Source organism: Coptis chinensis, chromosome 2, assembly GCF_015680905.1.
Source record: "Coptis chinensis isolate HL-2020 chromosome 2, ASM1568090v1, whole genome shotgun sequence".
NCBI classification, from domain to species: domain Eukaryota; kingdom Viridiplantae; phylum Streptophyta; class Magnoliopsida; order Ranunculales; family Ranunculaceae; genus Coptis; species Coptis chinensis.
The window spans coordinates 111,435,781-111,449,814 of NC_141457.1; the positions used below are offsets into that span (position 1 = coordinate 111,435,781).

Sequence of the window (14,034 nt, forward strand, 5' to 3'; positions counted from 1 at the left end):
GGTGTGACTAAATTGTTTAGTGCTTTTGTTTGATCGAGGGGACTAGCAAGACTGGGTGTTAGATAGCCTACAGTTGTGCACTTAGGAGTTCGTTCCAAGTATAAAGAATCCCAGGCAGGCACCAGTGCAAGCAATCCTGCATACCCTATTTGGGTATAATGGTGTACTTTGATAAGTGCCCTTCGTCTTTTAGCTGAGATACAGCAGTAATATCCAAGATCGCAGTAATATGGCGTTCTCAGTAATAGGGTCATTAGAATCATCTTGCAGGACTACGACATGGATTAGCGTTCAATTGTGAAAGACCGATCTAGGGTATGAGATTGGTTTCGAGGCGCTGCAGCTACTTGATTTAACTGGCATTTGTCGAGATGGTTAAGTAGTCGGTGCCACGAATCAATATCTTTTAGTAGTTGGGTTTACGGCTGAGGTTTTAATATATTAAATGGAAGTGTATTATTTGATTTTCAGGTTAGAACAGGTTGTAAATTTACGAATTGATAGAAATACAGAGGAAACTTTATCGAAATTTCCTTGAACGCGATGTTCAAAAGGTGTTATATTTTAGTTATAGTTGGACTCATGTGAGTCAAACCCGCTCAAGTCTTGGTTTATCAGGCAGTTGAATATTTGGATCGAGCTCTTTTATTCGAATATTCAATTGCCTGGAAAATCGAGGCGTTACAAGTTATCATTCCAATTGCCTTCTCACAAAATACTGACATCCAATACCATAGAAAGGACTTCACCTCCAAGCAGTCTCGTCCCATTTTATTTGATCTTGCTTGCTGCTTATGTTTTTCAAACTTTTTTATGAACACAAGTTACCAATCACACTCAAAAAAGAAAAAGAAGAGACCTCGTTGTGAATTGAAAGCGTTTCAGGGGACGAAACTTTGTTTTCAGTTTGAACAAAATATTGGCAAAGAAGTGCCAATGACACCATACATTCTCTTAACAGGACCATTGGCATAGACTCATAGGCAAACAGTGGATAAGAGGAGAGAATTAGAAATAGCTAGTAGGCAAGCTGAGGATTTGATCAAGAATAACATGATGAATCCAAATTTAATACCAAATAAGTGTTAAATTGTATGTTAGTGGTGATGTTAGGAGAGTTGTGACATTGATATTGAGAGAAACCAAGAAGATGAACAATGGAGAATAATATATATTGATTGAGAGAGAGAGAGAGAGATTGATTAGGGTTAGAGTGTTCTTGGTTGAGATGAGTTCTCTACCTAGAATTACTTATTTATACTAACCTAAAACATGGGAATGGAAACTACTAGATATGGATGTCCACACTTATAGAAACGTGAGACTTTACATATTGGAGATATTCTAATACTGACATATTTTAATACTCTCCCTCAAGCTAGAATACAACAAACTATGCAAATAACAGCTTGAATGACAGAAAGAAAAGATAAGAATACAGCTCCCCCTTTCGCATAAAACTGCCTTTAGTTGAAGAACTCAAACAACTATTGAGATGAGACGTTCTAGAAAGTGAAACTGTTGATGTAGGCAATGGCCTAACCTGAATAATGACTTTGTACCATAAGCACAAACTGAAAACATAACACCTGTTTGATGAATGCTGATAGATGAATCTGAATAGGGCAGTGATGATGTGACTGCAACCTGAGAGATGAATAAAAAGCTCGTGCTTTACAGCCAAAAAGCTCAACAAGAGATAATAAAAGTCAATGAAACACCTGAGTATCGGGCACCACTGCGGCATAAAAGAAATTAAAATCTGAAAAGCTGAACCATCAATGACAGCAGCATATGAGAAGCTCCTCAATAAGAAGGCGACAGTAGAAAGCCGGTGAAGCACTATAGAACTCAGAACCATAACATGAAAGGGAATCAAACCCTTATAAACGAAAGAACTTATCAACCAACCAATAATAAGGAATTTTACCAAATCATATTTGTCACGCCCCGAGACCCAACACACATCCCGAGGACGCAAAGATGAATCTCGAGGCGGTCGCTATCCTGATTCTATCGAAATTTCGGCAGAGTTTCCTTTGTTTTATCGACGTTTCGTATACGAAAACCTGTCATAAAACCTGGACATCGCTACATTCTTCCAACAACCATATATATACTACTCTTAACTTTAGATACTACATGGATATGACTGTATATCTACAAAACAATGAGAACCGTTGCCAAATACATCGATTATTACATTAAAATGAACGGGGCTCTCTCTATACAACCAAAAGATACTATACTCCCTCTATACAACAAAATGAGCTAAATTCAACCTACACGACAAAATAACTTGACTCTGCCCCTCGTCAAGCATAAGGGAAACCACCCAAATCCCCATAACCATCATCCTCGGTGTTAGGGAAAGTCTCCTCCCGAATTTGGATCTATTTGAAATGTTAATGTAGGATGAGCAAAACAACTATGCCCAGTAGAAACGCACATAACCAATAAATAGTCTACTTATAGAAAACATTTAAAACATGCAGGGTTTCCATAATAATATCCAAATATCGTGACTATATAATACATCACTAACTAGTAGAAATCATTTTGACATGCCGTTAATATTCAAAATATAGTTTTCATAATCATCATACAACTATTGTGGGCTTTTGCATCCTATTAGAATGGTGAAGGCACGGATTTTCGGCCCACCACAGGCATATCTCGGTTCAAGACTTTCCGGTGTGAACCATGCACCGTTGTTTTTCGATTTTACCGGAGGTGTGAAATGCCGTTGTTGTGTTCAGTACACACAAAATCCCCAAAGCTTTTAGGGATCGGTGGGCCCCGTGACCACGACCCCATCCCCATATATCGCTGTCACCTAACTTATCGTGGGTCAACCGTTCGACGACCGCAGACGCGCCGGGATCGACACACATCCAGAGTGGACTAAACTCTCACTCGCGTCTAAACCTCATCGAGGTAACATGTAACCTCACACAAGCTAAGATCCATACAGCGTGACACATACAAACATGGTTATCTAGAAAAGTAGAGAAGGAATTCCCAGACTACATCCTGTGATGCATCCCTTTAAAGATGGCCCACCACCTCAAAAGGTGTACACCACAGTTGGAATTCTAGAGCGAACTGTCGTCTCCAGAAATGCGACAACAGTTCTTTCTTTATAGGAATTCACAATTCCTTTTCTAAATCCCCTCGTGATAAGCATATATATATATATATATATATATATATATATATATATATATATATACTTGTATTACCGGTCATTTCCAAATACTATAGATACATATTTAGTTTTTCTTTTAAAACTGTTGGTTCTGTATGTGTGAGTTCCTAGATTTCCAACAATCGAGTAATGCAACCTATGACTCCCAAACGGGCCAGTCATAGTAAATGACAACCGATGATTCCCAAATGGCGAATCATCGTAAATAACAACGAACCATCCGTGGAAAAATCCAGAACCTCACACATAGTTACAAACAACCGGGTAATCCTTACCCGCATTACAAAATCCATCTCTCTGTCTCCTTACTGAGACAAGAGACGAGAACCCTTCCCAAAACCAGTTTTGCTCTTTTAACAAAGAAAATAAATCCCCGCTACCTAGATTTCACAAAACCATTTCACACGAAAGCTATTCATATATTTAGTTTATATCGAGTAAATACAATGCAAAACATGAATATCACATGTACATGTGTCGGGGCAAAAAGTTAACCCAACACTCCCGATGTGATGGTACTTCCGAAAGCTCGAAAGAGATGGGGGTTGGGATTTTTGAGGAGGAGAGACTGCACCAACGTTCTGGTTGCCTACGTACCCAGGGAAGAATCTGGGATCAAGTCTCTTAAAACGTAGTTCTGGAGGCTGCAGAAGCCTCCGTATATATAACAATCCCCTGCCTTGGCGGCCAAGAAAGGGATTCTCGGAGATTGCTTTCCTTGATGAATCCTATCATGACTCTATCTAAAATAGGATCATTCTCCAAGATTCCATTATATCCTTGTGCAAGATCTTATCGGATTGCACTAGGATCTTATCGGGTGACTGGATCAGAATGATCCAGACGGATTGGGTCCATGAACTTAGGCCACCCAGATAGGCCCTGAATCTGTTGTGAACTCTAACGGATTAGAGGACCGGATTATCCAAAGTGTTTGCCCTCGAACTGGTCCGCCGTTGGTCTTACACCCGGTTTATGGTCCGAGTATATTTTGGACTGGAAATATGACGTAGGGTACACACAACATGCATGGTTGATACGCAAACTATCTTTCCCAATTTAAAACAATCAAATCATGCATGAAAATAAGCATGCTATATATTGGCATGTAAGTTCCTACCTTAGCAAGCTCCGTTCTCCTCAAGCCCACTTAACCGAATCGAGCCCGCTTAACCGAATCCACTTTTATTTGACTCCTATAACATCATATACATATATGTCGACTATTAGATGTTATCGAACGAACGAGAATTCTTATCTAACGTAAGTCGAGAAGAATCTCGACGCGACGAATTTGGTTTTAGGAAATTTTTCCTCTAACTACTAGTTAACAGAGCTACATGCCATTTCTAGCGCTATACCTCACATCAACACCAATCATATCTCTTCCAAATTACAACTACAACAATTTCCACACCCTTCCATTTACATTAATTTCTAATATTTCTTTGTTGTACTCCTTATCAATCGTTCATTACTCAATCTACTCTTAAACAATTATAACCGACACATGAACTGCTTCAAAATGGAGTGGGTAAACAATAATTCTTACCAAATCAGTACGAGTAGCTCCTTTAGTTTTCTTCTCCACCAATCCGCTAAGATATCTCCCTCCAATTAGTTACTGCCAACATTTAAAACACCTCATTCCAATTATTTTTCATTAACTACAACCAATTCCATCTAAATCGAGTTTAAACTATTTCTTTGAAACGAAATTACTCACCTTTCGCGGAAATACGACGCAATTCAAATCAATTTTTGAATCTTCCCACTTGAGTCTAGTGTTTACAAGAGATGAGTGTTTGAATTTTTGGGTTTGGATCGATGAAATTTGGTGAATTTGAATTTTTTCTTTCTTAGGTTTTAGTGGTTGCGAAATTGGGGAAAAAAATTTGGGTGCGATATTGTTTCGTGTGATTTTTTTGTTTTTTTTTTGTCTTCACATGTTTTAGTTATTAAGGCCCAAGCCCAATTGTCTAAATTAGGCCTAAAACATAATTCACTCATAACCACTAACTAATTTGACTTAGCGTCGAAATTATTTTTCGGCCCATCCAACTTAATTTAATCTCCTACATTCTATCCCACCGCAGGCTATAACGATAACTCACTCATGCATGTAAGCTGTTAACTCGTGCCAGCTTTGAACGCAGAAAGCCGCTAACCGATATTTTGTCAAATTTTTCTCATATGATTTGCTTATCTAACGTGGCTTATGAGTTTGAGTTAAATTTCATTAAGTTACGTAAGTTTGAAATATAAACCCGACCGACCAATTACCTAAATGTCCCTATGTTAAATATGAAATTTACGAAAATACCCTTAACAAGAATTTGAGTCTTTACAATATTAGTTGAGACGAGGAGAAACTTGGGAAGAATACAAAAAACTGAACCTGATATGTTTAGGCAAGGGTGCGGGTGCGCCTTGAACAAGACTAAATCGAGCGTGTGTGCCCTATGCAACAAAACTAAACAGCTAGTGCGAGAGACAGAAAGGAGGGTGTGGGCGCGCCTTGACGAAGGCTATTCTTGGTGAGTGCCTCTATATCGAGACGATGGGATATAAAGAGAAGTATTGGGCTATCGCCGACGGAAGGCTATTCTTGAGTGCAGACGCGCCTATAGCGAGATTTCGAAACAAAGAGATTGCGGAGTCAGAGAGATTGCGGAACTTGAATGCTGACTTCAAACCATGGAGAATAAAGAGACGAGAGATTACGGAACTTTGAAAAGCGCCTTGAACATGACGATGAACAATATCGATGAACAGTACGATGAACAGTAAATCCATCCAGAGAAATATTTAAACTTGAATCGAGATAGAAAAACTTCTTCTTGTGAGAAAGATTGAAACTTGACTTGAATTGAATATTGAAAATTGAAAAAAAAAAAATGATTTTTTGATAGATATTGATTTTGAGATATTCCTCTCCTAACATACCACTAAACTTTGATTCGATTTGAACTTGACGCTTTGATACCATGTTAAATTGTATGTTAGTGGTGATGCTAGGAAAGTTGTGACATTGATATTGAGAGAAACCAATAAAAAGAACAATAGAAAATAATATAGATTGATTGATTGAGAGAGAGATTGATCAGGGTTAGAGTGTTCTTGTTTGAGATGAGTTCTCTACCCAGAATTACATATTTATACTAACCTAAAACATGATAATAGAAACTACTAGATATGGATGTCCACACTTATAGAAACGTGAGACTTTACATATTGGAGATATTCTAATACTAACATATTCTAATAGTTTAGTTTCTCATTTTTTTTTATAGAACTCCATTATCCAATAATTATGAACGTAGCACACCTTCTCCATACCAGCAAAGCCAGCCGCCTTCGCCAAATTAGCAAACTCTTCTTCTGTCCTTTCTTTGGAAATTGGATTTAGTAACATCAAACCAACATCAATTAGGCAGAGGTTCTTTGCAGCAATACTAGTCTCGGCAGCAATAGGTTGGATAGCGTCCACAACTATTACTTTCCCATGGTCAGGCACTGCTTTGTAACAATTCTTCAATAGTTTTATGCATTTTTCATCGCTCCAGTCAATTAGTATCCACTACACAAACAAATATCACGAATTCAAGTTAATACATTGAAGCATATATAATAACCATCAAATTTGTCGTACCATATATGCGTTAATCTTATGATACATCTAAATTTCAACTTACCTTCAGGAATATGGTTTCACTAGTGGGAACACTTTCAAACATATTTCCGCCAACATGTTCCACACCTGCAACCGATCAGAATTCTCTTTTAATTTTTCCTCAATTGTATGACCTATGATCGAGCTAAAGCCCAATCGAAGACATAATCCATAATTAACCACTAAATTGAACACAGATGAAAAATAATTTATACCAGGGTAAGATGGTGCTTGGGCAATCACGTGCGGTAAATCGAAGTTTATACCCTTTATGGTAGGATATTTTGAAGTAATCATGCTAACTATACTTCCTAGGCCACCACCCACATCAACAACCTCTTTGAGGTCCTTAAACCCCTTGTATGATTCAAGCATCTTTTTCATAAAAATCGATGTGTGATCGAACATAGCTTTATTGAAGACTTCATTGAACCTGGGATCTACCCCTGCATACTCGTACATATGCTTGCCGTGGACCTTGTTGAATGGAATACCTCCTTCAAGAATTGAATCTTTCAAGTGGTACCTATACCAAACAAACGAACACAAAAATTTTATAATGACAATAGGCTTTTTTTTCGGTAAACTTTTATAATGACAATAGTGCATTCTATATATCTATACTATTAGTAATGACGGCGTGGGGAGCCAGTCAGCCAGCCAGCCAGCCGATTAACCGTGACAAATACAATTCGCACCATTTTTTTTGTTTTTTCCTTTTTTCTGCTCTCAAGGGCCCCACTAATCTCAGAAAAAGAGCCCTACATTCCTAAGTCCTAACAAACGAACTGCACCCCAAATACTCTTTTCAGTCTTTTGCAAGATCAAATAAATACGTGGATCATGGGCCAACAGAAATCGGTTTTAGACTTGGCCTGGGCTACCACGAGAATATCCTCATAGGGATGACGGTTCCGAGACCGTTGGATGTGTGATCCAACGGTTCGAAAATCAAAAACAAAAAGGAAGAGAGAGAATGTGAGTTTGTTTTTGATTTTCGGACCATTGGATCACACATCCAACGGTCTCGGATCTCATCCCTATGAGGATATCTTCGGGGTAGACAAACTCGACTGGACTTTTGGTTAGAAAATAACGTGGCAGAGGCACATGCACACGTACTAGTGATTTGTAAAGCATCCTTGATATATATATATATACACCAAATCAATATAACATAACACAACTGGTGCTAAGTGATGGTCTGGATTAAATCTTGCAAAAACAATGTGGTGGCGTTGTCTCAAGATTTATATTGTTTTAAAGAAATTTAATAAGGAATTAAACACTTAAAAAAAATTAATAAGAGTTTAATTAGGAATTGATGTCCTACAAAATAGGAGTACGTTTAATTAGAACTGAAAACAAAAAAAAAAAAAAAAAAAAAAAAAAAAAAAAAAAAAAAAAAAACTCCTCAAATATGTTAAAACCTTGCCTTTTTTATGCAACCGTACATAGCAATAACTCGAGCCAATTCATGCCATTTAATACCATACACTATAACTATAATTATATATTAATTAAAATCATTTAGTACCAAAAAGAAACTTTATTTATTTTTTCATTAAAAAAATAGAAAAATATGTTCTTTTATTTCTATTACTACCAAGTGAAAATTTTAATTTTAAAGTTGAACTTCAAACGTGTTTGATATTACGGTATTCAAATGTATTTCAGCCGAATAGGGTATGAAATGGATTCAAATGGCATGAAACATAGTCACAAACAACAACTAAATAGCTAGATATGCACGTATACTAGGCATATAGGGTGACAAGGAGCATAAACATCGAGTCATGTGAACATTAACGTTAGGATAAGTAAAGAACCCTCTCCGAATGCGGTTAGGGGTCGCTTACCTGGTGAAATTAGTCCTACTTTAGCTATGATGAAGCAAGCATCCAAGAGAAAATACAAAGGTAAAAACCTTGATGGATATATTAAGGAGATTTGGGATGACACTCTTGGTTCTATGGCATATAGGGTGGCAAGGAGCATAACATATACTTGCTGTGAATGTAGGACTTTTTTCTATGATTTTGAGAATACACAGAAACATCTAAGGAAAGATCATCCCGTCTTAAGAGACAAACTTTTGTTTGGTAGTAGATAGATGTTTGTGTTGTTATTCTTATGTGCACCCTAGTGGGTTATGTTCATGAGTGTTTCATAATTGTATCGCTGATAGCCTTAATTCTTTGGGATTTGTAGTTCTCTTATAGGGAGGAGATGTACCCCTTTAAGATCATATATACTCTTTGTGGATCTTGTACAGGTCGGGGTCTGCCTTAACCCCATAATATTTTCAAAAAAAAAAAAACAACGTTAGGACAACTATATGCTATAACAATGCTTTTCCCAAAAACATAAGAATATGTAGGTATGTTGTTGTGAATAATGAACTGCGGAAACAACGTTACCTACAACAAACGGATCAATCCAACACAAGGATCGATCCTTCTCAATAGACAAGACTTCAACACCCTCCAAGCAATCTCCCAACACTTCTCAATATCAAATAACAAGCATATAAAGTAAAACAATTAATGTAAAAGAAGAACAAACCACAAGACGAGATATATCGTGGTTCGGCAATTTGCCTACGTCCACACTGCGAGTTCTAAGCTTTACTAGATGTCCGGAGTAACAGATTACAAGTTTTTCAATTCACTCACAAAGAATAAACACTCAACTCACAAAGAATTGCTCTCTTGTAATCTCTCTCTTTCTTGGTTTTGGAAAAAGTTAGGTTTCTACAGAAAAAACCTATATTTATACTATTTCAGAAAAAATTCCGAAACAGTGAATTTCATGCTGAAATCGGTAAAGTGCTGGTCGCGCCCATCGGAGGCGTAGGTGCGCTCAAAACACTGGAGGTAAAGCGCGGGTCGCGCCCATCTGAGGCGTAGGTGCGCTCAAAACGTAAAAGAGAAAAAAAATTCCCTTTTTCTCTACATTCTCCACCTCGGTGAGGTTTTAACACATAAAACTAAGCCGAACACATCCAGCAAGAACACATCCAGTAGGAACACATCCAGCAAGGAAGACTCACAGTCAACTACCCTGAAGGGCCATGCCCACAAAGGGCTCTATCAAGCATGTAGGATTTGGAGCAAGTCCAAACAGTGTTGGAACTTAACTCCGGTGACAAGCTTAGTTAGCATATCAGCAGGATTGTCATGGGTGTCCACTTTCTCAAGTGCTACATCACCATCCTCAACGACATCCCGTATTAAGTGATAACAGACATCAATATGCTTGGTCCGAGCATGATGAACTTGGTTCTTCGCCAAATGAATAGCACTCTGACTATCACAATACAAAACAACTCTGTTCTGATCAATACCCATATCATCTAGAAGACCTCGAAGCCATAGTGCTTCTTTCACCGCCTACTCGCCATCGCCATATACTCGCCAAGAGTAGATAGATAAATCAGAACTGAAGCATAGACCTTCAACTAACGGTGCACCATGCATCATAAACACATAACCGATGAGTCGATCGTCGTCTATCTAGATCACCGCATAATCGGAATCCACAAACCCACCGACATAACAAGTGCCTCCACCATAAGCTAATCCCACATCCAAGGTACCCTTCAAGTACCTTAGTACCCATTTCATCGCCTCCCAATGCTACTTCCCCGATTTGCCATATACCGCTTACAACACTAGCGCTTGTGAAATGTAAGGCGTGTGCACACCATAGCATACATCAAACCGCCACAAGACTTCAGATAAGGAACATTAGCCATATGCTTTTGTTCCTCCACCGAACTAGGAGAGAACTTAGTGAAAGCCTAAAATGCCCAAATTAAAGGTGTAGAAACCGACTTTGCATTCTCCATACCAAATCGAAATTACTTTCACGAAGGTATTTCTCCCGAGATACAATTATCCGTCGCTTCTTCCTATCTCTGTCAATCTCCATGCCCGATTATCTTCTTGGCTCCACCTAAGTCTTTCATCTCAAACTCAGAGCTAAGTTGAGATTTCAACTTGTCTATCTCCACCATGCTTTTGGAAGGAATAAGCATGTCATCCACATAAAGTAGGAGATAGATGAAGTCATTACCACGAAGCCTTCTAAAGTAGACACAAGAGTCATACTTACCCCGGATTGTACTCATGTTGCATCATGAATGTGTCAAAGCGCTTGTACCATTGCAGGCGATTGCTTTAACCCATACAAAGGACCGATTCAATTTGCATACATGATCTTCTTTCTCAAAGAACAACAAACCCTTCAAGTTGTCTCATATAGATCTCTTTCCTCTAGGTCCCCATGCAAGAAAGCAGTTTTCACATCAAGTTGCTCTAACTCCAAGTTGAAGTGAGCAACTAAACTCAATAACACACGAATGGAAGTATGTTTGACCACCGGAAAATACCTCATTGTAGTCGACTCCTTCCTTCTACGTGAGAAACCCTTTGCTACTACTCTTTGCCTTGTACCCGATCTTTGTCGGTTCGGGGAATGACCTCTTTTTTCGAACACCCATTTATTGCCGATAGTCCTTTTGCCCTTTCGGGCAATAAAACTAGGTCCCATGTGTGATTTTTATCAAGAGACTCCATCTCTTGTTGCATAGCAACCAACCAATCTACGTAATGAGCATCTCTAACGGCTTCCTTGAAACTATCGGCTCATCATCTTCGATATTCGGTTGCATATGCCACTAAATCCACACGACCATAGTGTTTTTCACCGGCTTCCGTGCCCATACTTGTGCACTTCTTTAACTTGTCTCTTTGGCCTGTGGTCGCCCAATACAAGTTGCGGATACTCTTGCTCTTCTTCCTGTTGCTGTGTGGTTCCATGATTTAGTACCTCATCATGAACCAACCAGTCATCTCCTGCATCAGACAACTCAAGCTCAGTGGCTCACCATTCTGCCCAGCTCTTTCCGGCTTACTGAAAGATAACACGGAAGTCTCATCAAACGTAACATCTCTGCTGACCAGGAACTTGTGGTCTTCTAGACACCACAATCTGTATCCCTTTACCCTATTTGCGAAGCCTAAAAATATGGCTTTCTTAGCTCTAGGATCTAGCTTGCTCTCCCTCACATAGTAGTAAGCAGTCAATCCAAACACTCGCAAAATACTATAATCAGCTGGGTTACTTGACCACACCTCATAAGGTGTCTTGCAATCTATAGCTGGAACTGGTGACCTATTATACAGGTAACACGCCATGGACACTGCATCTGCCCAATACTCTTTGCCTAGACTGGCATTAGACAACAAACATCTCACTCTTTCAAGCAAGGTTCTATTCATCCTCTCTGTCATTCCATTCTGCTGAGGCATGCCCCTGACTGTCCAGTGTCTGGCAATTCCATGTTGTGCACAAAACTCTTGGAAGGGCCCATATGTATATTCTGTACCATTGTCAGACCGTAGTGTCTTTACCTTTCTATCTGTGCGATTCTCAACCTTTGCCTTCCACTTCTACATAAAAAATCTATATTTATACTATTTCAGAAAAAATTCCAAAACAGTGAATTTCATGCTGAAATCGGTAGAGTGCGGGTTGCGCCCATCGGAGGCGCAGGTGTGCTCAAAACACTGGAGGTAAAGCGCGGGTCGCGCCCATATGAGGCGGAGGTGCGCTCAAAACGTAAAAGAGAAAAAAAATTCCCTTTTTCTCTACATATGTATATATCGAAAATGTTTTCTCAAAAACAGGATGTCAAAAGGCATCGTGTGTCGAAGACACGAGTAATTTTTAGTGCTATAGGGAAACTATATGAAAATGAAAGCAATGACAACTTGAATTAATTTACTGACCAGCTGTCCATGCAGGCCTTGTCCTGAGATAAAAGTACATAAGAAGCGAGCGAGACGCCCTCTTCATTCGGAACAAAGTACTTGGAAACAGGTGCCAAGCCATACAATCTTTCAACTATGTCATCTTCATGGGTGGCAAGAGTGGAAGTGAGTACATTGTAGCTAGCAAGAAGGCGTAGAATTCGATCAAGAAAACCAGCAGTATTTGGATTTTGAGTAGGTAGATGAGACGTAATATCCTTTGGCGACAGTTGGGCGCCTGGACCTGCTTTAGCTATGATCTCAAACAAGTTGAGTTCCACTGCCAGTTTGATTACCATGGGTAGACTTGTAGTGCATACTAAATTCATGGCAAACATAAAGTCATCATGTTCAGTGGTAGTGTTCTGTTGGCTTTTAATATAATCCATATTTGATATGATTTTGGAGAAGGATGAATTTTGAGGCTCAGATACAAAGCTTCCAACCATGATATTCTGTATTTATAACGTGAAAAATGGAGCCCACATGATGCATGGTAGACACCAATATAATACTTATGTTGCCATGGTACGCGCTAAAAGAGAGGCAATTGCATTAGGGTGTTTTTCTCAGAGGTGTGAACTCATTTTAGCTTTGTCCTAATATGCTTTTTTAAATTACCGAATACAAATGCTTATTATGGTCAATTTCTTAATCAATGCCAAAGGAACTCTTTGTATTATATTTTTGACTCTGGTTAGGCTTTCCGAAGTTCAAACCATTTTTGCCAACTTAAGATGTGGTGGAGAACTGGACACTGGGGTTAGGCTTTTCGAATTGAGTTCAAACCATTTTTGTCAACTTAAGATGTGGTGGAGAACTGGACACTGGGGATGGGGAGTATTACAATTCCTTCTTGGCGGGTATGACTATTACAATTCCTTCTTGGCGGGTATGACTGGTAGTCTGGTACTCTGGTACTGCACGTTCGGTCCAAAAGAGAAATCAAACAAAAAACTTAATGAATTAATTGAAAGCTGTTTAAAGATTTTCAATAATTGCCCCAATAAATCGAAAAGTATTAGCTATTTAGGTCTTACAATTCACAAACATCACTTGCAATTTTTATTAAGCTCAATCACTAGTCACAACACAACAAATTCAGCAATAGTGCAAAACTCAGTACTATGGCGATGCCTGGGCACATAATTGTGGACAATTCTAGAGGTCATTTAGTTTTAGATGTCGAATTTGGTTGCATCGGAAAACATTTCATTTCAAGGTTTCAAAGTCTAATGGAGTGGCTTCAATGAACAATAACAGAACTGGTTGGAAAATGACAAAACAAAATTCAAAGTCAACTATCTAAAGCGGGCACGGTCCAATATCATATCAGC

General features: G+C 38.7%; 1 protein-coding gene across 1 annotated transcript; it reads right to left on the reverse strand.

The window, feature by feature from the left end:
• Nucleotides 1-6,273: 6,273 nt before the first annotated feature.
• LOC147520655 (caffeic acid 3-O-methyltransferase-like) lies at nucleotides 6,274-13,182 on the reverse strand. The gene is made up of 4 exons (XM_086592181.1): nucleotides 12,677-13,182; nucleotides 7,097-7,407; nucleotides 6,904-6,968; nucleotides 6,274-6,788 (listed from the first exon to the last, which is right to left on the reverse strand). The coding sequence occupies exons 1-4, from the start codon at nucleotides 13,144-13,146 to the stop codon at nucleotides 6,486-6,488; spliced, it is 1,149 nt and encodes a 382-aa protein (XP_086448307.1). The 5' UTR covers nucleotides 13,147-13,182; the 3' UTR covers nucleotides 6,274-6,485.
• Nucleotides 13,183-14,034: the final 852 nt, after the last annotated feature.